The 25319-nt window shown below is 39.0% G+C and overlaps 1 protein-coding gene across 1 annotated transcript in view; it reads right to left on the reverse strand.

The window, feature by feature from the left end:
* The window catches only part of B3GAT2 (beta-1,3-glucuronyltransferase 2), a 147227-nt gene extending 123886 nt beyond the window's left edge, over positions 1–23341 (reverse strand). The window contains exon 1 of the mRNA XM_063442980.1: positions 21815–23341. Within this exon, the coding sequence (XP_063299050.1) occupies positions 21815–22477 (663 nt within the window). The 5' untranslated portion in view covers positions 22478–23341. The remainder of the gene's footprint in view (positions 1–21814) is intronic.
* Between the last annotated feature and the right edge of the window lie 1978 nt (positions 23342–25319).

Consider the following 25319-nt stretch of genomic DNA (forward strand, 5'->3'; position numbering starts at 1 on the left):
TCCCTGTGTACCCATGTAGAAAAATATTGTCAGCCTCATAGGAGACACCCTGGATCTCCCTTCCCTCTTCACATCTCCTACTGCAGAATCGAGTTTGTCTGTAGTTATAGTGTTGTTGTTTCTGTCAGAGCTTGTCTGTAGTGATTGTGTTGTTGTTTGTCATAGCTTGTCTGTAGTGATTGTGTTGTTATTCCTGTCAGAGCTTGTCTGTGGTGATTGTGTTGTTGTTTTTGTCATAGCTTGTCTGTAGTGATTGTGTTGTTGTTTGTGTCAGAGCTTGTCTGTAGTGATAGTGTTGTTGTTTGTGTCAGAGCTTGTCTGTAGTGATTGTGTTGTTGTTTGTGTCAGAGCTTGTCTGTAGTGACTGTGTTGTTGTTTGTGTCAGAGCTTGTCTGTAGTAATCTTCTGCAGTGTAGTGAGCTTGTCTGTTTTGATCTTCTGTTTAGTTACTAAACTATGTATCGTTTAGTAAATAAACACTCCACATAAATATATCCCTACACATTTATGGTGCAATGTGTGAGATTTATTCCTGTGGAACATGTTTTTAATTTAAAATAAATTATATATATATATATATATATTCATACTGCACTGCAATGCAATGAATCTTCCAGTGCCATTCATGAGATTGGGTTGTGTCATGGGCCTAAAGTTTCTGATGACAAGCCTGTGTGGAGGTATGTATATTTCACCTCTTTGGAATTCAGATTACAGGGTTAGCATGTGTCAGTCTATCTGTGTATGTGTGTTGTTCTGTTTGTGTTATACTATGTGTATGAAATCTCAATTTACTGAGTAGGCTGGGAATTTCATTCAATAGCTGTAAGAGTGACAGTGAATGGGCAAACCCAGTTGCTCCAGCTGTCACTGAATATAAAATATATTGTTATATGAATGTGTTGTTTAAAATGCCCAACAGACATTTTAGGATGTAGTATATAACATTAAAAACAGTTAACAGTGCCTTAAGGTTAAATATGTTGTCTCTGGAGACATTTATAAACCGCTTGGCATTTTTTCTTCTGGTTTATAGTGTCTCCAGAATCCTTTAATGGCATTATTTTCCTATGACACATTGTTCACAGTTATACCCCCACCTACCCTCCACCGACGTATATGTCTGTGTATAAAGGCATATAGGTTATATTGAGGTTTTTCATATCTGACCTTCATTTTATTCATCTAGAAAGGCCAGTCTGTATCTCTCACCAGGAGATTTAATATTTCTCATGTCTCTTGCCTCATGTGACAGAGATAATCTGCTTTTATCATCTTCGTTGCCGATGTGTGAGCAAAATATGGTGACATCATATGGACATACTGGATAATAGCATTTGCATTATAAGAACAAGGGAATTCAGATAACAAGGTTTGGCTCGGGTTTCCAGCAGATATATTTAAGTTAGAGGGCACGACGAGGTTGTTTAATATTCCTAGTGTGGTCAGTTTGGTGAAAAATAGAGATGAATGGAACACTACACTTTCAAAAACTATAAAGAAGTAATTACATTTCTGTAAGTAAATCCCTCTGCTTGGTGTTATATTACAGCTATAATGCGTTTGTTACTGATATACTAATAATTTTAAGAAGAAAGGTCTACTGGTAACATTTTAATTGTATAATGCTCCTGAATGGACCCTAAAGTGGATTGTACCTTAAGGGACAGCTGTCATAGCATTTTCACTCCTCTTTTTTTGAAAGTTTATTGCATTTAATTAAAATTAACACTTTAAAAAAAAAATTATGCATATAGATTTTTTTGAGAAAATGTTACTTTTTCTTCTGGCAGAACAGCCATATTTGTTGAGATTTTACTGTTGTCTCACCAGCTGCTGCACGGTCTAACTCCAAGTCTGTTAAGTCAACCTAACTTGCCTGCTGCGGCAGGATCACACAGAGTACAAAGCAGCAGGAAAGTTAGGTTGACTTAACAGATATTCAGATAACAGTAGTATCTGATCCAACATGGCTGCTTAGCCTGATAAAAAAAAGTGTAATTTCCTCAAAATAAATAAATAAATAAATAATTTTAAAAAATCTTTATGTTTCATTAAATGTAATAAATTAAAATGTAAAAAAGTGAAAATTTGACGACAGTTGCACTTTAACTGATGTAGAATTTCCGAAACTAGAATCCATTCCTAGACAATTCTTTAATATTAGATACTATACAAGTATTTCTTCAAATGTGTGCACATGGACTGTTTGTGATATTAAAGGTGAACCTGTAAAAACCAGTGAAAGGATAATCTACTCTGTCAATGTCACCAAATTCTTGTTCATTTTATATATAGTATCTCTTGTCACCCGGTTCATTGATCATAGGATTACATAACCCTAGATAGGATTAAAAAAATAATCATTATATTATAGGTCAGAGCTATTTATAACTACTATAATCACAACATACATTTATTTATGCAAATTTCTTTAGTCTTGTATGTAGTGCACAATATCATTTAGAACATCTGAATCTTTTAAAATCGGGAGCTTTGGCTGGGTCAGTTTCTTTACAATCCGTGTACTGTACGTGATGATCATAAAGTCTCTCAATATGCACAAGATCCTATCTGAGGCATTCATTTTCTCTCCAGGGGTTTATAATGGATCATCACGCAACTATCTGCTTAATGTTAATGTTCCTTAGACTTATGAAAAATCTCTTTGATTACTTGTCTATTCCTGTTGTACAACTGCTTCACTATTGGCTGCTCATTTTCACATATTGACTAATTAACAACATATCCATTCTCTAGATCCATTAACTGAGAGGGGTGTACATAGCAACATAGTATCATTAGAAGCTATAATTCCCTGGAGCCTCTCTTGCTAGATGAAGGGATTTGCCTGAGCTTTCCCACTAAATCGAACTATAGAATTAAAGAAGCAGACGCTGCATTATTTATCATTATAGGATAAGCAAGGGGAATACAGCTGTTCCTAGCTCTATGAGCTTTTTGGGATGAATGGTTCAAAGGCATATATGGCTACTCAATAAACTAAAATCTTACTGTGCTTCTGTTGGAATATCTGGTCATTCTTATCAAAACATGAAATGCTTCTAAAGTGAAACTGGAATACCAGATTTGGATCTAACATTCCGTTTGAATGTTCCAAATTGGAATTTCATTGAGAACTAGTCCAGTTACTCCTTGAAAAATATGGATGTAAGTTACACAGGATGATTCTTTTACTTTTGTTTTACATTTGTTAGATTGTTTATTTATATCTTTTTTGATGATTAATAAATTGTAATTTTTAGAACCTTCATATGAAGTGCATCTAACCTATTGGTCCAGTTTATAAAGAAATAACTGTGTCCCATCTATTAACATATCAATTATTATATATCTATTTTCTATTTGTATTAATAAAGGAATATTGGCTTTCTCACCATACTTTTGCCATATACCTTTTATTCTATTTCATTTTATAATTTTAAATTATATATTTTATATATTTTTTATTATTTCTTAACCTGGTTACACGTCATTTTGGAGCTGACAATTGTCCAAAGAATCCTAGGTGGGGATTATACCACCCACGCCATCATAGTGAGCCGTATATCCTGCTCATTCAAATGTGAGTACGCTCTCTACTTTTAAGTCTTACTTTTATTCTATATACAGTGAGCACTATATTTTATCTCTCCTTTATTTTGAGGAATTGCCTACATCTATGTCCCGCCAGTGGGGGGTAAACGCCACTGAATGCTGATTACACTTGAGCAAGTACATGCTCTTGCATAGGTGAGTGAAATACCTCCCTTATATTCACTCTATTTTATCTACGTCAATACAGTCTGCACTATTGGAGTCTTTCTGTCTTTCCATTTACATGTTCATCATTGAGTCAAGACTTCCTACACCATAGAAGATCCAGCTTCTCACTGACTACAGTATCAAGTTTCCATCAGCTTATTGGAATCCACTATATATTGGGACTATTACGCTCATATTTATATTTATTTTATTTTATTCTTTGTGTACATATATGTGAGTAAATTTTATATTTATCTCCCATCTCATTTTATCTTTTTATTGTATTATTGTAGTATAGCGCGACCTATATCTCTGTTTTTGCTATATTCTTTCTTGAGGACATTAGAGGGAACCTCATACCCATAGGTTGCAGCTTTTTTCTTGTTTCTCTTCCTTTAGACCACCCAGCGCTGATCCTATACCCCCATCTATTAACACCTGGGTCTTTAAAGTTAAGGTCAAGTACCATAGGCTCTAAAAAGGCCAGCAGTTTGCAATACTATACATTGTTCACCACATTTGGATTATATATTGCTCAAAGAGTTTGTTTTCTCCATTTTTCTCCTCTACAAGTTAAACAACATACAGAGAAAAAAGGGGTAGTGTCACAACAGTGCACACCAGCCTATGTGATTAGAGCCTGTCCTTATTGAGCGCTATGAAATGTGAGTGTGTCCATACTAAGGCACCAATTATCACTTTAATATTGGCTATATTGCACTATATGTGTATTTGCAAAATTTGGGGTAAGTGTTTTTAGCCTATAGCGCTCCGTCTTAACAGTTGAGTTTTATTGATTTAATAATGTTGTGTAAAGGTGGGAGGTATTTACATGTAGTTGGTAACAGCTGTTTTGACCTAATATTTGGATTTTGCATTTTTTAAGTGCCTGTTGCACAAGTACACACTTCTATCACATGTCCTGTACATGTCTGATATCCTATCATCTTACCATCCACAATTTCGCCTACCCCTCAACACAGTAACACATACATCCAGCCACGCACGTCTTAGTATTGCTCCCATCTCTAGAATATAAGCTTATTTGAGCAGGGCCCTCAACACCCCCTGTTTCTGTGCATCCAACTTGTTTTGTTGCAAATACTTCTCTGCCAGTCCTCCGATTGTACAGTACTGCATGATTTGTTAGTGCTTTATAAATAATCTCACATACTGGCACGCCACCTGATACATTCACACTGCCATAATCACTAATTCTGTCACACACTAAATTATCTACCCAATCAAATTCACTCATAAACCCAATACAACTCAGAACGTGCAAGGTTTCCTAACATCTGCCACAGCCATACGCCTAGCCACCCAGTCACAAATTAAGTAGCACTTTACAACTTTAAAATGGTGATTTGAGGAATGTGGCTATATATCATTAGGTATCTCACTATGAATCAAACCTTTTTCCCAGCTTCCCAGTTTTAAAGCAGAGACGCTACTACTGCTCTAAACAGCCATTATACATACCTAGCTATTTAAGCTACCTGACAACCCACATTCAGCCACACATCTACACACGCACTTACATGTTCATTCACTACTGTATACAGACAAATACATGTATAATACACATGCAAACAAATTGGAAATGCAGAGTCATATACTATTTGTCATGTTGCTCAGCACTGGGTAATGAGCAGAACATATAAAAGAAAATGAAATGTTAAGGTGGCATTGATCTACATTTTATGGGCTGAAGGAGATTTCCATGAGTCTAATGAATTGGACTTTAGTTACAAAAGGTGCACTACTCTAATGTCCTAGCAAAATGTTTAAAATTGTTATTTTCACATGTATTTTTAAAAATCTAAATGACTCATTTACACTTATAGACAAACGGATGTAAACCACACACATAGTACATGGTTCTCCAACAAGAAATTGAGTTGCTGATTTAGACTAAAATGACAAAGTAAATTAATTTCCAGGTTCTGATAAAAATTTAATGTAAATAAAAATGTCATGTCATATGGAAATCAAATTAGGCAAATTATTTTATTTACAGCATGTTTACCAATTAAATCTTAAACAGAACATTGTTCTAGCTGACACTGTAGCCTGAATAGCTGACAATAATATCTCTATTGACTATCATGCTACTGTGTGTTAACATTCCTGTGGGGATTGGGAAGGTAATTTACATAGAATTAGCATCAGAAGTGAAACTTGCAGGGTTTTTTTCAACTAAATTCATCTTTGAAGTCCACGTTTCTGGAAAAAATAGTTGAATGACAAAATATCTCCAAATGAGTTATGGTTCCAGCTTGTTTATTTTGGTTTAAATTTAGAAATCCCCTAGTGAATTCATGATAATCCCAATGTTAATGAACAACCGTGAAAGAACACTGACTAAGCAATATTGTTAACAGCCTTTTTAATTTACCATTTTGTCATATTAGTAGATTAAAGTATCAACATATATGTATAGATGCTGTAACGTACCAATCAAACATCAATAATCATCAATAAAGTAATCCACCCATAAAACTATTTAGTGATTTACTTTTAGCGTTCAGTCACCCAGATAGCTTAACCCCTTAAGGACACGTGACATATGTGACATGTCATGATTCCCTTTTATTCCAGACGTTTGGTCCTTAAGAGGTTAAACTGTGTAACTGTGGTTAATGTCTTTAACTAGGCATTGGTTGTGTGTGTGTTTCATGTTTTAGAATAGACACATGCAGGGGGTTTGCTCATACATTCTTAGCTCCATAAAATCAAGTTAAGAACTAGATGTAGATAATGAAATTTAATGCTGGATTATTATTAGATTTTTTGTTTGGAGCTTGCATATGAATATGGCGCTATATAAATAATAAAATAATAATAATAATATTGAAAGAGTTAAATGGGTGTAATCCTATCCTAATTGGTCTCCCCAGAAGCCCTACTGTCTCGCTACAGTCTGCAATAAATACTGCTGCCACGCTGATCATTCTCTCCTGTCGCTCTTCTCACACCTCGCCTCTCTATCAATCCTTACATTGGCCTTCTGTATCCTATCGGATAGAATTGTTTAGAGCTCTAAACAGCTCTAGCCCCTGTTAGACTTCTTCATTTTAAACAACTCTAGCCCCTAAAGCTCTAAACAACTCTATGCTCGGTTAGACTTCTTCACTAATTTGTAGGTATGCCCCTTCCTGGTCTCTCGAATAACCCATCTCTTCAAAAACGTGTATGGCCTCCCAGAGTGACTTCTATTTCATAGACGTGTCTCTGGCTCTCTCCTAAAGGTTTACAATCCACTCTCTTCACCAGTTCTGCTTCACTCCCAGCTTGTGTTGTTGCTATCCTCCTTTAATGCCTGTCCTATTGTGTTTTTATACCCAACCTCCTCTAGATTGTAAGCTTGTTTGAGAAGGGTCCTTATCAACTTATTGTTCCTGTAACATTTTGTAATTGTCTCAGTTATCGTGTAAATGTCCACTTTTTATAACAATAGAAAGCGTGGCACTAGATAAATGCCAAAAATTACAATAATAATAATAGTGAACACTACATACAAGGTGAGATTCGAAGTTTGCATAAAATATTTGTATTATACCATTAATGCAATCTTGTGTACACAAATCTAGCTAATTTGAGCTAAACCAAGAATGCCCAAAAGGTTGTCATCATGGGTCATACGTATATATCCAAATCAGAACTGTTTCTATATATTCTAGTATAATTGCAAACATAATATTTATAGTATCTTTCTTGACTTGCAGATATTTCCTATAATCTGTATCACACACTTTTCACAATGAATCAAAGACTAAATGCATAGCAAGTAGCAGAAAAAATATATGGCATTGTCGTATGTATAGCTTAAGTATAAAAATAAAATGCATTGTACGATTGTAAAGTTAAGACTAAACACACCAATATTAACTATTCTATGCAAAAATCAGTAGATCAGTAGTCACAAACTATCTTTTGATAATCATCAAAATATTAACAGTCGCTAATAAGCTGTTAGCAGTGCAGACACAATCACAATATTGCTGTTCTGATACTTTTGAACAACATGTATACCATTATTGGTTTGGTGAAAAAGAACCTTATCCCTTATATTAAACAGTCATGCTTTAGATACCACAGTCCTTTAGAAGAAGAGTTCTTCATATGTCAATGGAACTACTAGACACTTATCAAATTCAGTATCACAATAGACTTGATAGACCACAGCAAACACTTTTCGAATGACGACAACACACACCACAACCACTTTCCTTGTGTGGATGGAAACAGTGTTGCTAAACATGAACATAATTTCCTCATTAATCAATGAAAGGACTAATAATCACTGTACCTGCAAAAAAATAAAAATAAAAAAAAGCTAAATTGCTAGCAGAATAATCACACAACACTATAACCACATTTTCCAGTTAGATCATTCTTAAAGATGGATGTAATGCTTATTACATGCATATCAATGTTGCTTTAGAACACAACAAGGAAATTACAGAAATATCAACTACTATCACCCTAGCACTGTAAAAAAAAAAAAGATCACGCAGGCAGACCAAATCATACAAAGCTGCATCTATATTGTTAGTTGTTAAAGAACAACTAAAGGCAACTCCACCACTTCATTTTAATGAAGTGTTCTGGATGCAGTGGTCCTTTAGCTTTAACCCTGAAAGTTAAAACATTGACATTTAGTAGATATGTAAGATTAAACACGCCTTTAGTGGCCACTAGAGGGTGCTTCCGCTACTACAACTGAGTTTCAGTCGGTTATGTGATGTTCGACTGCTTCATGCATTGGATTGGACGATCATTGAGAAAGGATCACTTTGCTGTAGGAGGAGCGCACAGCAGAACGAGTGAGTCTTGGTGCTGGAAAATGGGTTTATTTATTTTAATTACAGCTAAAAAGGAGGATGGAGCTGGTTCTATATGGGGGCTAGAACACTACTGCGTTAGGAATACATGTTTGTCATGTTCCTTTAACCTTGTGTTCTTGGTGTACTAATCTTGAGATTAACAATGATGCTTGATTTTAAGATAACAATTTCTAACTCTGACTATGTACTGGCAAAAAAAAGATCATGCTGAACATACTTTGACAATGCCAAATTAAATTTAGAAAGCACTATCAATTGGATTTTAGCACTGGATTGTGATCAACCTCTAAGCCAGCAAAAGCATGATATATCTGCATGGTCCACAGTAGAGGGACAAATAAATACATGCAAGGATGTTCAGCTCTGAATTTTCTTACACTATATCCAAATGGCAAAGCTAAGCCAAACTATCCAAGTTGTGACTAGGGCTGAGTAGGAAATTTGTTCTAGATAAACAATTTGTTTTCCATTTTTTTTTTGTAAAAACGCAGAGTTTAGTGAATAAATTTGTTGGTTGTATGACTCACACTTTTGTCAACCTTCCTGTATTTCCCTAAAATAAAAGTCACTGTGACACAGTTTCATAACTGTAATATACTGCAGGTTTCATGAAGATTGTACCATAGAGAGAGTCAACTTCACATTTCAGTTGATGAGAATTCCACATTCTGATATCGAGCTGTTTTCGGCTATAATATTGCTTTACAAAATTAAAGTGACACTATAGTCACCAGAACAACTACAGCTTATTGCATTTGTTCTGGTGAGTAGAATCATTACCTTCAGGCTTTTTGCTGTAAACTGTCTTTTCAGAGAAAATGCAGTGTTTACATTACAGCCTAGTGATAACTTCACTGGCCACTCCTTAGATAGTTGTTAGAGATCCTTTCTGGGTCATGGCTGCCTAAAATGCATCCAAACATTCAGTATCTCCTCCCTTTGCAAGCAGACACTGAACTTTCCTCCCTCATGGAGATTCATTGATTCAATTCATCTCTATGAGGAGATGCTGATTGGCCAGGGCTGTGTGGTTCTGGTTCAGGGCTGGTTCTGCCCCTGATCTGCCTCTTTGTCAGTCTCAGCCAATCCTATGGGGAAGCATTGTGATTGGATCAGGCTACCATTTCTGCGCATGTCAGCAGGCAGTGGAAAGGTCTAAAAGAAACAGGGACAAAATATGCAGCTGCAGACTTGAATACAAGTAAGTTTTACTATTTTTAGGGAGGCATGAGGGGGCCAGGGGTGCTAGTTGGTGATTTTAACCCTAGAGGGTCAGGAATGCATGTTTGTCTTCCTGGCCCTATAGTGCTCCTTTAAAGCTGAACAGCTGATTTTTCATATGAACATATCAGTTTGGGTTATTGGGGTTTTAACATTGTGTTGATGGGTGTAATTTGATAGAAGACATTGACAGATAGATATAATTAAAAACAAGTTGAATCCTATAAATGAAATTTATTTATACATCAAGTAAACATTTTAATCTCTAACTTTGGAGGTTTGGGGAGGGGAGGTAAAGACTTTATTTATTGATTGATTAATAGTGCCAGACAGACTGTAAACCAAAGTGTGTCTATAACAGGTGGTTGTACATTTAAAATGCATATTTAACGTTTATTTATACGTATTTGTTGCTTTACTGTTATTTGTACCTTTAAAACATCTAGCGGGTGATAATTTCTTGTATAAAATAAGTGGTCACAGATGTCAACAAACATCAATGCTCTTGTCACTGGCCAATCTTTATTTCGTACTAGAGGCCACAGCAGAAGACATAAAAACACAGATCAGGGAAGAAAAAATGTCACATTTTCAGTGTTCCTTTTGTGACAATGTCCACAGAAATGGAATGTAACTGACATGAAAATTCTTTAAAGTAGACACTTAGCTGGACCTCGGGGGAGACCAATATAAAATTAAATAAAATACCCTATACATTTCAATGTTCCAAGATAAAAAAAAACTAAAGCAATAAAAGTATATAAACATATACACACAAAAACATTTTTTGTTTTCATTCCCTGAAGAAACAAATAATATCCAATATGTAATAATAATAATAAAAAAAGAGCAAAAATACATAAACCAAAGCATGCATTGTTCTTAGTGGGTCAATGAAGCTGCTGCCCCCTACTGTCTACAAGTAAAAAAAAATAATCTACATAAATTCAATGGATATTTTTAAGTACACACAATGATTTTAGTCTGGTTTAATGGTGACTTCTAGAGAATGCACAACATACAAATAGAAACTATTATTTAAGCTGTCTGTCACATTACCTCCATATGTATACAATGCTGACATCACAGCAATAAAAGCAACGGCAACATACATTTTATTTCACAAGGTGGACTTGCTCTTTTCCTGCAAGATTTTATGTCTAAACTATTGAGATTCCTGAGTTCTATGGCTTTTTTTGTTATTGGAAAGGAGACAGCACAAAAACCAAATGATGTGCCTTTTAATTCTTTATCTACACTATCCGTCAAGAACAATCGTTTTAAGAGCCACAGAGGACGATCCAGACATTATTTATGGCTGCCATATTTCAGGCCCTTTTCAATAGACAGACCGATAAGAGTTTCAAGAGAAAGATCAATCTTTTCCATTACCCGATCTGCCAAGCCTGAAATGATCCATTTAAATTAGAAAGTTTGCTTTGTTTTGTTGCCTTTATAGGTGAGGCAATTTTGCAATACAATGCATTGAATAAGGATTGTGATTTATTAAACACATGTGAAGGTGCTACTGTCACAGTGGCCTTTGGTTAAATTTCTTCCTCTATGGAGATAATAGATATATTCCCCAATGGTATCACTAAGATGTATAAATATGATGGCAAATCGATTTCAACCTCTGGATCACATCTGTGCCATGCTGATGAGTCCCAAAAGAATGAAACAGACCACTCCATTGTTGGTCTGTGATCCATTAGGATAATTTCCTATAGTTGGTTGAAAATTAACGTGTTTGTAAACATTTGTAAATGGAAGCTACAGAACAGTGGGTTGAAATCTAAAAGGTGACAATAATGTGTGCTTATTTGCATATCAATCATGCCATTCTAGAACAATTGTGGAAGCAAGATCTTTCAGGGCTGTTGAGCCCAAGGCAGGCTTTTTCTGAAGTTTGCTTTGTGATATGTGAGTCATCCATAGCAGTATTCCAGAATTAACCTTTGATATAATATATATTTAACTTCTATTTGAGAGGTAGGGAAGTCAGGGGATTACAGATATAGTATATATCCCTTATTATTCCCCTGCGTGCTTGCAAAAGATTTAACTTCATGTCAGGCAAAGAACCTGTTGCTTAAGAATTCCTTTTAGGGTTGCTAAGATGAAATACGTGAAACTCAAGTGTGGTCATATTTCTTCACCTTATCAGTTATAATAGGTATCGTTCTCTCTTCTGCAATTTTGTTATCTGTTTATGTATAATTAAAGAAATATCTAATAGGTATACTTTTATTTTTGGTATTTTATTTTCAATTTCAGAATAACTTACATACATACGTTACACATAATCACCACAGTAAGCCTAGTTGCTTGGCAGTTATCAAATTACACGATCTTAAGGGCTTAACTAACATTACAGACAAGTGACATATTCAGTTTAATGGACCCAGGGAGTAAAGGGTGGCAGGTTTAACAGACCGTCTGCGTGTATCGCCAGTACGCCATGTGTTAAAAAATTATATATATTCGTCTCAATAGAGGAAACTAAAAGGCTAGTTTGTACCTACTCTTCATATTCACAATAATTGGGTAGTGATTGAAATAAAAATGGTATCTTTTCACGATGTAATATCTAACTTTTTGATCCATTCATCACACATTTTATATTTTTGGGGGTTAATGCAAAATATAGAGGCAATACCTTTCTCCATTTTACATTGTTTTATATATTGCCATGTTTCTACCCGTGGAGTTTTCCAGTTTCTGGCTATAGATAATTTAAACGCTAGTAGTATATGCACCAATAGGCATTTTTAATTATAAGGCATTGATGGTATATTGAGATGTAGCAACACCATATCCGGTTTCCATCTCTGTCGTATGTCTAAGAGTCTATTAATATTTAAAATTATCTGTTGCCAACCAGATTGGATTATGGGGCAATCCCACCAAATGTGTCTTTCATTCGCCTCTGGTTGTCCACATCTCCAACAGAAAAGATTCTCTTCAGGATACATTTTTGCCATTCGAGCAGGGGTCAAATACACAAGACAGTTTATATTGTATTTCTATTAAATTTAAGCAGTGTACCATAGAGTTTATATCCTAGAGAGCGGAATACCAATCATTTAGATCAGGGATGTCGAACGTGCGGCCCCCCAGATGTTGCTGAACTACAACTCCCATGATTCCCTGGCTATCTGTTTCATTGAAAGAATCATGGGAGTTGTAGTTCAGCAACATCTGGGGGGGCGCATGTTCGACATCCCTGATTTAGATTAATAACAATTTAAAGGTCTTTCCCCCAGCTACCAAGACCCCTAGGACTTAGCGGCCTTTTAATTGCCTTTAATACTTCTGCACATCTCGCTAATAGCTTGCCACCCTTTCCTATCTTTATGATATTGCTGAGTTTCTTAACCCCTTAAGGACCAAACTTCTGGAATAAAAGGGAATCATGACATGTCACACATGTCATGTGTCCTTAAGGGGTTAAAGGAGTCTGCATAGGGTTCCTTTGGCAATGTTACCATAATGAAGCTTCTAACTCTGATGTAATTAAATATCTGTACCTTTGGGGAGATCACAAAATGTTCTAGCTTTGATTCCATCCAGTATATTAAATATCTTTACAATATCATTATTTATCCATACATTTAGATCTATATTAACCTACAAATACATCATAAATTGTGTTGGAAAAGAGGGGAGTATTTAGTTTGTCCCTCTATGATATCAATCAACTTATACTGAGTTTTTAAAATAAGCTTCTTCCAAAGCGCACCATACTTGAGATTTCTAATTCTCTAAATGCTGCCCTCTGGTATAAACAAATATCCGGGAAGCATATTCCTCCATCTTTTTTATTCAGGGATAAAAGATTTGAGCTTATCTTAGGCTTTCTTCCAAGCCATACAAATTTAGAGAAAGCTTTATTAAGCATTTTTAGCCAGGGCATAGGAACCTCCAATGATATCATTCTGAAAAAATAAATGTATTTTGGTAGAATATATGATTTCAATATATTAACCCTACACCACCACAATATCTCTAGAGTTCTCCATAATTACAAAGAATGATAAGTCCCCCTTAATAACGGACAGAAATTAGCTTTGATTATTTTTTTGGGGATGTGCTGTAATATTAGCCCCTAAATATTTATAGCTCTTTTTTCCCATCTAAATCCATATTCCCTATCTAATTCTTTAATTTCTTGCTCCTTCTTTGTCATGTTTAACTTATAATTAGAAACGCTACCAAATTTTTGTATGGACTGCATTGCTTCTTTGGTAGAGCTGTGTGGTTTCATAAGAGTCAGCAAAGTGTCATCTGCATATTGACTTATCTTTATTTCTCCATTTTTAAAATTGTATCCCTTTATTTTTTGATTAGAGCAGATATCTATTGCTAGAGGTTCAGCCGAGAGTATATATAAGAGAGGTGAGAGAGGACATCCCTGGCGGGTTCTATTACCCATGTCAAACCAATCCGAATAAATCCCATGTCCTATAATTCTGCCTGCAAGAGCTGAATATAGCGCCATAATTGCTTGGCTAATATTGCCTTAAAAACCAAAAGTCTTTAGCACCTCCTTTATGTAGTTCCAGTTGATCCTATTGAAGGCTTTCTCTCTGTCTAGGGCCAACGTTAAAAGGGGCATTTTTTTGTGTGGATTATTTCGTATATGTTTATGATTTTCCTTATAGGGTTACTTGTGTATATCTCCGATTTAAAACCGACTTGATCCTCTGAGATCAACTTTGAAATTATAAGCTTAATTCTATTCGCCAAAATTGATGCATATAACTTATAAAAGCGTATCAATGAAACTCTTAATAGCTCCCAACTGATTCCTCTTCTGCAACTGTCACTAGTCTAATACTATCCTTACCTTTTGTGTCATTTTACCCCACTCCCTCTAGCATGTAAGCTCATTGAGCAGGGCCCTCAACCCCTCTGTTCCTGTGTGTCCAACTTGTCTGGTTACAACTACATGTCTGTTCGTCCACCCATTGTAAAGCGCTGCGGAATTTGACGGCGCTCTATAAATAATATAATAATAATAATCGATATTAAGGAGTGCAATTGGTCTGTAGTTTGTTATTTCATATGGATTTTTATCTTGTTTTAATATTGGGAGAATGTTTGCTTTTAGCATTTATTTCGGTATTACTCCTGTAACCATAAAGTTATTAAATAATTCAGTCAGTTTCAGAGTTATTAGTTTTTATATTGTCTGTAGAACAAGTCTATAAAGCCATCTGGGCCAGGGGCCTTGTTTCTTTTTAATTTGTTTATAGTCTCTTCTACTTCAGATTCTGTTATTGGTCTATTTAATTGGGACAATTGCTCCACCGTCAATGTAGGAAATAGTTTAAAATCTAATAGGTATACTAAGCTACATTAAGTGCAGTAGTTATAGCAATATTTTAAAAGGGTTACAATTTGAGTGGAAATGGGAAGCACATGTATATGACTGGGAGGAGAAAATGTAATTTACTATATAATCTGTCTAGTACAGTTCAAGACGTTAGATGCACTGATTGCTTTGTACCACTAATACAGTGTGGTGTTAAACTTCAAAACACACAGATCATTAAATTCTAAATATACATCAAAACCTTTATCATTTGCTAAAATATATATTTGTATTTTTACTATAAACTTTTCCTTCAAACTTGCATAGTGTATTCCACAAAATGTAGAATTTAAATATTGCATTCGTGTTATAGTCACCTTTAAAGCGGCACTGTCATGCCGAATTTTAATTTTTTTTTAACCCCCCTCCCGCCTCAACTACATCCAATCGACCCCCTAGTCACCCCCAAATGCCCCTATGCCCCCCACATTACCTATTTTTTATTCTTTATTTTCTGCCCCGATCTATATTCAGGGCGCCGCCATCTTTGTGTGGGTAGGTGAAGTCCCTGTGGGACACGTCATCTACCCACACTAGATAGCCCTGAGATTCCCGCACATGCCCAGTGAAACATCTGGACATGCGAACGGGAATTTCACCTATTCATTCATTCATCAGACAGACGAATGAATAGAAAAAATCAGACGAACAAACTAACACTGTGTATCAGTGTTCGTTTGTTTGTTCGGTTTATTACAAGGAGGGAGCTACCGGCACGCAGCTCCCTCCTTGCAATATGTAAAGACAGAAGCGGCAGGGAGCAGTGCTCCCCACCACTTCATAAGCCCCCCAGGTCCCCTCCTCACTCTATGGGGGTCAATATGACCCCCATAATAGCACAAGGGAGATTAAAATCTCCCCAATGCCCCTACTCGCTATACCGCGAGTAGGGGCATGTCCACTAAACAGTGAGCAGCCTGTGGCTGCTCACTGTAAAAAAAAAAAAAAGGGTAATAAGGGGGGGACGGGGGACCTACTGTCCTCCCCCGCCGGCCCCCACCCCTGGACGGCGGGTGGGGGCCATAATGGGAATGAGGGGGGACCTACTGTCCTCCCCTCAGGCCCCCACCCCTGGGCGGCGGGTGGGGGCCATAATAGTAATAAGGGGGAGGGACCTACTGTCCTCCACCCCCCGGCCCCCACCCCTGGGCGGCGGGTGGGGGCCATAATAGTAATAGGGGGGGGACCTACTGTCCTCCCCCCCCCGGCCCCCACCCCTGGGCGGCGGGTGGGGGCCATAATAGTAATAAGGGGGGGACCTACTGTCCTCCACCCCCCGGCCCCCACCCCAGGGCGGCGGGTGGGGGCCATAATAGTAATAGGGGGGGGACCTACTGTCCTCCCCCCCGGCCCCCACCCCTGGGCGGCGGGTGGGGGCCATAATAGTAATAAGGGGGGGGGGACCTACTGTCCTCCAGCCCCCGACCCCCACCCCTGGGCGGCGGGTGGGGGCCCTAATGGTAAAAGGGGGCACTAAGTAAATCCCCCCCCCCATCAAGGTGACTAGGGGTGCCCAAGCCCCTAGTCACCCACCCCCCACCCAAATAAAAAATGCCCCTACCTACCCCCCTCACCCTAAAAAATAGTGAGGGGGGAATAAAATTGCTAACCTGTAAAGTAAAATTAAACTTACCATTCGACGTCTTCTTTTTTCTAAAATCTTCATTTTCAGCCCCAAAAAAGGCCAAATAAAAAACCATCATAGCCGTCGAACTAAAAATAAAATAAAAAACCCGAGCGCAAAAAAAAAACCAGACGAAAAAGAAAAAACCCGAGCGCACAAAAAAATTATCCATCTTCACCCATGGAGGGCTCCGCGCAGACTGAGCTCCGCAGGGTGGGGCAAGGCTTATAAAGCCTTGCCCCGCCCTGCAATTAGCCTAAGAACACTCTGATTGGTGGGCTTAAGCCAATCAGAGTGCTCTTTGTCATTTTACAAGCGTGGGAAAGTTCTTTGGAATTTTCCCACGCTTGTAAAATGACACAGAGCACTGTGATTGGATGGCTTGAAATCCAAAGAATTTTCCCACGCTTGTAAAATGACACAGAGCACTGTGATTGGATGGCTTGAAATCCATCCAATCACAGTGCTCTGTGTCATTTTACAAGCGTGGGAAAATTCCAAATAACTTTCCCACGCTTGTAAAATGACACAGAGCACTGTGATTGGATGGATTTCAAGCCATCCAATCACAGTGCTCTGTGTCATTTTACAAGCGTGGGAAAATTCCAAAGAACTTTCCCACGCTTGTAAAATGACAAAGAGCACTCTGATTGGCTTAAACCCACCAATCAGAGTGTTCTTAGGCTAATTGCAGGGCGGGGCAAGGCTTTATTAGCCTTGCCCCGCCCTGCGGAGCTCAGTCTGCGCGGAGCCCTCCATGGGTGAAGATGCATTATTTTTATGTGCGCTCGGGTTTTTTCTTTTTCGTCAGGTTTTTTTTTTTTTTGCGCTCGGGTTTTTTATTTTATTTTTAGTTCGACGGCTATGATGGTTTTTTATTTGGCCTTTTTTGGGGCTGAAAAATGAAGATTTTAGAAAAAAGAAGACGTCGAATGGTAAGTTTAATTTTACTTTACAGGTTAGCAATTTTATTCCCCCCTCACTATTTTTTAGGGTGAGGGGGGTAGGTAGGGGCATTTTTTATTTGGGTGGGGGGTGGGTGACTAGGGGCTTGGGCACCCCTAGTCACCTTGATGGGGGGGGGGGAATTTACTTAGTGCCCCCACACGCCGCCCAGGGGTGGGGGCCGGGGGGGCAGTAGGCCCCCCCCTCCTTATTACTATGATGGCCCCCACCCGCCGCCCAGGGGTGGGGGCCGGGGGGAGGACAGTAGGTCCCCCCCCCTCTTATTACCATTATGGTCCCCACCCGCCGGCCAGGGGTGGGGGCCGGGGGGGAGGACAGTAGGTCCCCCCCCTACTACTATTATGGCCCCCACCCGCCCCCCAGGGGTGGGGGCCGGGGAGGGGGGAGGACAGTAGGTCCCCCCCTCTTATTACCATTATGGCCCCCACCCGCCGGCCAGGGGTGGGGGCCGGGGGGGAGGACAGTAGGTCCCCCCCCCTACTACTATTATGGCCCCCACCCGCCGCCCAGGGGTGGGGGCCGGGGGGTGGAGGACAGTAGGTCCCCCCCCCTCTTATTACCATTATGGCCCCCACCCGCCGCCCAGGGGTGGGGGCCGGGGGGGGGAGGACAGTAGGTCCCCCCCCTCTTATTACCATTATGGCCCCCACCCGCCGGCCAGGGGTGGGGGCCGGGGGGGAGGACAGTAGGTCCCCTCCCTACTACTATCATGGCCCCCACCCACCGCCCAGGGGTGGGGGCCAGGGGGGTGGACAGTAGGTCCCCCCCCTTTATTACCATTATGGCCCCCACCCGCCGCCCAGGGGTGGGGGCCGGGGGGGAGGACAGTAGGTCCCCCCCCCTCATTATCTTTATGGCCCCCACCCACCGCTCAGGGGTGGGGGCCGGGGGGGAGGGGACAATAGGTCTCCCTCCCTTATTTTACTTTACAGCCCCCACCCCCACTTACTAGACATGCCCCTACTCGCGGTATAGCGAGTAGGGGCATATTATTTACTAATACCAAGTCATTTTTACTTAGTGTTAGTAAATTTGGCTGAAAGACCAATTTAGGTCTTTCAGCCTTTTAGTAGATAGCTCCCTGATACCGTGGGAATTAGGGAGTTATCTACTAAGCGGCTGCAAGATGCAGCCACAGCAATGAATAGGATCGGAGTTTCATTCATTTGAATGAAATTCCGATCCGAACAAAGTACCGAATTGCTTCCTAACACCAATGGAGAAACAGTGCTCATTCTGTTAGGATGCAATTCGGCAGTTTTTCCGGCATTCTGTCTAAGTGACAGGACGTTCGGCAATACTGACAGGAAGCATTGTGGGAACTGGGAGGAAAGCTAGGGATCATGGGAAAATTGGTCTGACCAGCGGAAATGAAGCACACTTTGCTCCTCCGCTGGTCAGAGCTGGTCAAGCGGAGGAATCCTCCATAAGACAGAGTCCCTACATTGTCTTATGATTTTAAAGAAAACTAAAGAAGACAGGAAGAAAAGAATAACAGATCCCGAGAGAGGGGGAGAAGAGGAAGAGATTGAGGAAAGGTAAGTTCGGCATGACAGTGCCGCTTTAACTTAATTTACAAGTGTTTACCCTCCTTAAATTGCAAACTTCTTCTCCACCGTATATTTAAGCTTCCCTTCCTCCTTAAATTACAGGCTTGAAGCCAGGGTTCTCCAAAGTAGCGTATCAGTTTGTTTCTATGTGTCAAACCAGATTTTTTTTTACAAGCTTAACTTAATGCTGTATGGTTGTTATATAAATGATAATAATAGTAATAATGTGAAATATGCCAATGTAATGCACAAGCATTTTTGGATGCCTTCCAGTTTTTAAAACCTGTTTTTGTAGGTATTTAACTTACTATTTATAAAACAACTCAATTTCAGTGCTATTGGTTAACAAAAACAAAAACAAAACACACACACTGACCTACCCACACTCTTGTGTATACACACACATAAAGAGAAGTACACACTGTTTACCCATATTCATTGGTTACATTCATTTTCCATATATATTTCCTTTTTTTCCAAATTAATACTTTTACAGTAGACAATAGAACATTGTAGACAATAGAACATTGTAGCTTAAGAAATTGATCTAAATTGTATTACACTTTTAATTTTTTTAATACAATGACAACAACATTCCATATAACTTGTTCAATTACTTTTTGATAATGGCAAAGCTATTCCCATTGGTACTTTATTTCTGTCAGTATTTATTTCTGTTATATGTACAACCAGTGATTAATCATTACTTAGCTGCCACTATATTAGGTTTAGCATCTTTCTGGTGTGCTGTTAAGGGTCTTTCTACCAAAACACTCCTTGGGTTAGGCACCAACCCATCCACACGAAGGTACCTCATAATAACAAGTGCTCTGGAATGCATCAAATAGGAGTATTTCTTGAAGGAGACCATGCAGTAAAGACTACCGTGTACTCAGTGGAAAGTTACATAGTTGTCTACAATGCCAAAATTAAATTAGGGCACACTAATATTGTTACTTATTGTTAGGCACTCTGCGATGGGTATGGCTCACAAACACCATACATTGTATTAAATGACCATATTTTGCACTTTGGGTATGAATTCATAACCTTAAAATATTCAAAATGTTTTTTGTTTTTGTTTTGAGTATGCTGATTTTTGTGTGCTTATTAAATATATGTTGATTTCAGTAGCACCACTATTAAATAATAATGCTTGTGGTGCTTCATAATCTTGGTTTTCTATCATAAGATAAAAGAGCAACAACCAGATAAAAAGATCATTGGTGCCAAGAGCTGTGTATTGAGTATGCATTCAGCCCAACTCAGAACTGATAGGGGAAAATCTGTAAATATTGCTTTTTTATTAGTAATTCCTATAAAATATTAAATGAAGATTTCAAAAAAGAAGCAACTCTCCAAGGTACTGAACACTATGTTAGCCACAGCCAGTGTGTGTCTTTTATTGGCCTGAAACATTGCCAACTATGTCAGAATATATGCTGTTTTAAAGCATTGATGTGATAGAATTATGCACTAGAATGCTGTACACACTATAGAATCGTACAAATGCAAATGCATATTCACACTTCAAAAGTGAGACAGAGCTACAAGGAATCAAGATCGAGAACACAGCTGATACATTTTTACATTATTTATATCCCTGAAAAACCTCTAATAAAGGTTTGGGCAACCAATAACCCTTCAAATACAACCATTTGAGCACATGGATCTTTAAAAAAATTAGAGACAGGAAAAACTGCAAACAAAAAAAAACAAAGCAATAAAGTGATCTGCAGCAATTCTTACTTGAAAACAATTCTTGTTAGTAACATTAACCCACATCACCAAGCAAGTTCATTACACTAAGCCACATGGGGGAATTCTACTACAGACACCAAATGTATAAAGCTCTATATTAATGTTCTGTGCATTGCATCAAGCACTTCTGAGATTTCAAATTCCAAGCACAGCACCTAGAAAGCAGTAATGGATAGCTCTTAGAGGAAGAGAGCAGCAGGGTGTTAGAGGCTTTAGAAAGTTTGCCAGAGGCAGCAGCAGCAGTAGTAATAAGAGAGGTCTGGGAGCTGTCTATTTAGATAGTGCTGAAAGTAAAGTGAGTGCTGGAAGCGAAGACTGTGCATCCCATTTAACCTCTGCTTGCAATGCATCAGCACCAGACTTAATGATATGTAGATATCTGCAACTTCAAATGCCATTCTCACACTCACATGTCAATATGTATGTAAAATAACATGTGCAATGGGGAGGAAGGCTGTGCAACCCATTTAACCTCTATGTGCTTTACATCGCCTCTAGTATCAATTATATGTAGATTTCTGAAACGGCAAACGTCTTGTTCTCTCGCATATACTATCAACATTTATGGAAATTCGTAAGGTAGTTGTTTCCTACACGACTCTAGGACCAAGGAGTAATACATATAAAATGAATAATAATGCTAAAATAATAACTATGAAATGTAATGGAAGAGCTAAAAGCACATATAAAGCTGAAATACCTCCTGAAAAAGCTCCAGACTGTAAGTATTGTCATCGTCTGCGAAGAAGACTACCCCAGAGATGTTGGGCAGGTGTGGAGAGGAGCCAGGTGCAGTGGTTTGGCGGTGGAGGAGCTGTGTTTGGTATTGTTGCCTCAGCCAGGTGAGTCCTGCATTCCTTTGCTCTGTGGCCCTGGGGAGACCAGCCCGCTTGTACCTCCGTGGGGTGGGGACATGCAGGTGAGTGGCTCTCACACCGGCCCTGGCCAAGAAGCGGTTGACCAGCTCAGTGGGCTGCGGAGAGTCCTCCACCACTATCCAGTGCAAGCCAGCCACCTGTCGAAACGTGTTGGCCAGCCGAGTGAGCTCAGCCTTTTGCACTGGCCGACTGTAGGTTGGGGTAATTGCGTATATTATAGGCAAGGTGTCATTCTTCATCTTCTGGACTCCAGGGATGGACACTTGCTCCTGGTGAGTGGCCCATGTACCCACGCTGGTGTCACTGGGCTGGGGTCTCATCAAAGCTGAGCGACCAACTCTACGGTTCCAATAAGGGGAGTAATGCCTGGCAGAGGGAAGCCTGCTGGAACTAGAGGGCTTCCTTGTGTCAGAGTCTATAATAATCACAACAATCAATACCCAGGGGAGAAGAATAAAGAAACGACTGTACAAGGCAGACTTCATCCTGCTGCCCAGGAAAGTGAGAGACAATCTCAGAAAGGAAACAGGAGCTTACTGCCCTTAACAACCCCCTTGCAGTCTTCAGAGTTGCCTAATTTTGGGAGAATGCTGTTAGTGCTATTACTACATGAACATTTAGGAAATGGCAGGCGCCGCTTTACTCCATCAAGGCTGGATTTGTGGAACACGTTTAGAAACTCCAAACCAACGGAATAAATAATTATCCAGAACACAGACCAATCTTTCTCATGGAACGTTTGGAATCCTCCAGCAATAATATGTCACTGGTTCCCTCAGCACAGAGATCCGTTCTTCACTTGGCAGGAGACCCGGGTCACTATAGTACCATTGGTCTGTGACCTCTTTGGCTTCTGAGCTCTGTGAAAGCAGACTTGCAGCCTGTTGTCATTGTCACAGTTTTGCCAGGAAGGGTACCACATTAGCTTGTGTTGATTGCAGAGGGTTGTGTGCCATTGGCTGGCTAGTAACACATCGCAGAAGGCAGAGTGAGCTGCATGGGGCTCTCCTTCTGTAGGCAAGGCTGGAAGGATGCACAGAGCTCATTGTGGTCCCTAAACTTCTACTCTACTTCAGCATCCATGTGGGAAGAATCCCAGAATCCTGGGCACTCAGCCTTTCCTCCATCTCCTGCTGGATGTTGCTTGATGGAGAGAGCTGAGCTCACACAGATTTAGTGCATCCCTTATTTACTTTGTTTCTCTCCCTCCTGTCTTATTGCTGGTGCTGCACACGAAGCTGTACAGAGTTGGGCTGTGTCTATAATAAGCGAGCCTCAGTGATGCATTGGCTGTGGTTGAGTTTGATTGCTTGTTTCCTGATTCAGTCTGCTTCTCCCCCTCCCCTCCCTCTCTCTCTCTCTCCCTCTCCCTCTCCCTCTCTCTCCCTCTCTCTCTCTCTCTCTCTCTCTCTCTCCCTCTCCCTGTCCTCTTTGTTTCTCTTTCTTTGCAGTCCGAGGAGCTGCCGGGTGGTTAAGAGGGAGGAGATGCAAAGGGGACCCCCTGCGGCTGTCACTGAGAGATGCGAATGAAGTCTTGCTAGTGTGTTTTCTGTTGTGGCAGCAGAGGGACTTGTTTGCTTCTCCCCCAGTCACTGTATCATTAAGAGAAGCATCCCTTGCTTATTTGTATCCATCTCCCTGCTTCTCCCCCAGAACCTGGTAGCCCACCTCACCCTTTTAGAAACTGAGCTGTATGCTATTTCCCTGAGCTGTTTCAAGACAAGATCTAGGAGGGAGTATAAGTGATCCACACATACTTAGCTAATTCAGAGGACCTGCCATATATTCACATTCATCTTTATTTTTTACAGATTAATATGTCATCTTTTAAACCATTATAACTAGAGATATAGCTAGACTTCCTTATATATCTTGAGGCTCATATATCTAGAGAATGGAGTACATGAAGTTCTATATATATCGTTTAACCCCCTCAAGTTCCATATTGCTTTTAGATTCACTGAGATGAAGTAAAAGCAATATTAAAGCTATGGCTAGATAACCATTCTAATGAGATGTGTACATTTAATTAAATCAAATGTGTGTAGTCATGACTGCAAGAATACTGGATTATTTAATTTCTACTTCCCGAATAAAAAAATTACAAAATAATAATAAAAAATAATAAAAAAAAAAACAACAACCCAAAACTGTCAGTATAAATCTAGATTCTCAATGTCATTTTCTTCAGATTAATTTTGGTAATTACATGAAAAATCAATATTGTACATTGGAACAATTGTTTTTTGTTGCTGAATAAAATAGCTAAGATAAAATGCAATTTAAACACATTGTTACAGTGAGATAATATTGTTACAGTGACTCTCTGTAATTGCTTTTTCCCAAGCTATGTCACATTATGACCAACCAAAGACAGCCAACAGCAGCCATAGGTGAGGCTATAGAAACCTAGCTTAATCAGCTCATTATTATTCATGCATGTGAGTAAAATTGCCTGAACACAATTCCTATTTAAATGAGCTCTGGTCGGATACATACAAGTGACCTAGAATTAAATCTAATTCAATATTCATCGATCAGTGGATAACTTTTTTTTGTTTAGTTTCTTACCCATGGTCAAGGATAAACGCATAGAAAGGTTGATCCGATTTGTCAATAAATCATACTATAAATCCATATCCTAATTAGTTATCATTCCTAAAACTAATCTAAAGTATATTTTAATCTGAGATGCCCAATATTACTGAAATATGGCAAGAACATATCACCTGAGCCTATGTCTGTAAATGGATACATTTAAATTATTATTAATATTAATGTTAATTTGTAAAGAACCAACAAATTCCACAGAATATAATACAACGAGTAAAAGGCTATTAAAACAGAAACAACAAAATACATTTTTTTTTTCCAAGCCCTGCTTATAAGCTTACAAATGGGAAGGGACAAGCGAGACATCAGAAGCATATAGGACGTGTAGGCTTCACGGCTGTCTGATAAACCACAATGTGAAAAAAAAAGAAATGTTGATACAGCTTACAGAAAAACACTGAGACAAAAATCCAGTGTGCAAATGTAGTTTTTTTTTTTATTCATGTGCATATAAAGTGCACAAGTATAAAGGGTAATTCTGGACATCCAGTGCATAGCACCAGCAATAGGAAGTGTAATAAACTGGATCTGTCTGTCTGGTCAGTACAATACAGCTCCTTGACGCCACGCTCCCCCCACCCCCCATTTTAATTTTTTTTTTCTTGTAAGTCACATTTGTAATGCTTGTTGAGGCCCTTTAATTCAATCTTAGGATCAGATTCTGAGTGTCCAAGTGGGCTCTGGGTAAGAAGGTTTGTGTCCTGCTTCATGGCT

This window comes from Pelobates fuscus, chromosome 2, assembly GCF_036172605.1.
Source record: "Pelobates fuscus isolate aPelFus1 chromosome 2, aPelFus1.pri, whole genome shotgun sequence".
Taxonomy (NCBI): Eukaryota; Metazoa; Chordata; class Amphibia; order Anura; family Pelobatidae; genus Pelobates; species Pelobates fuscus.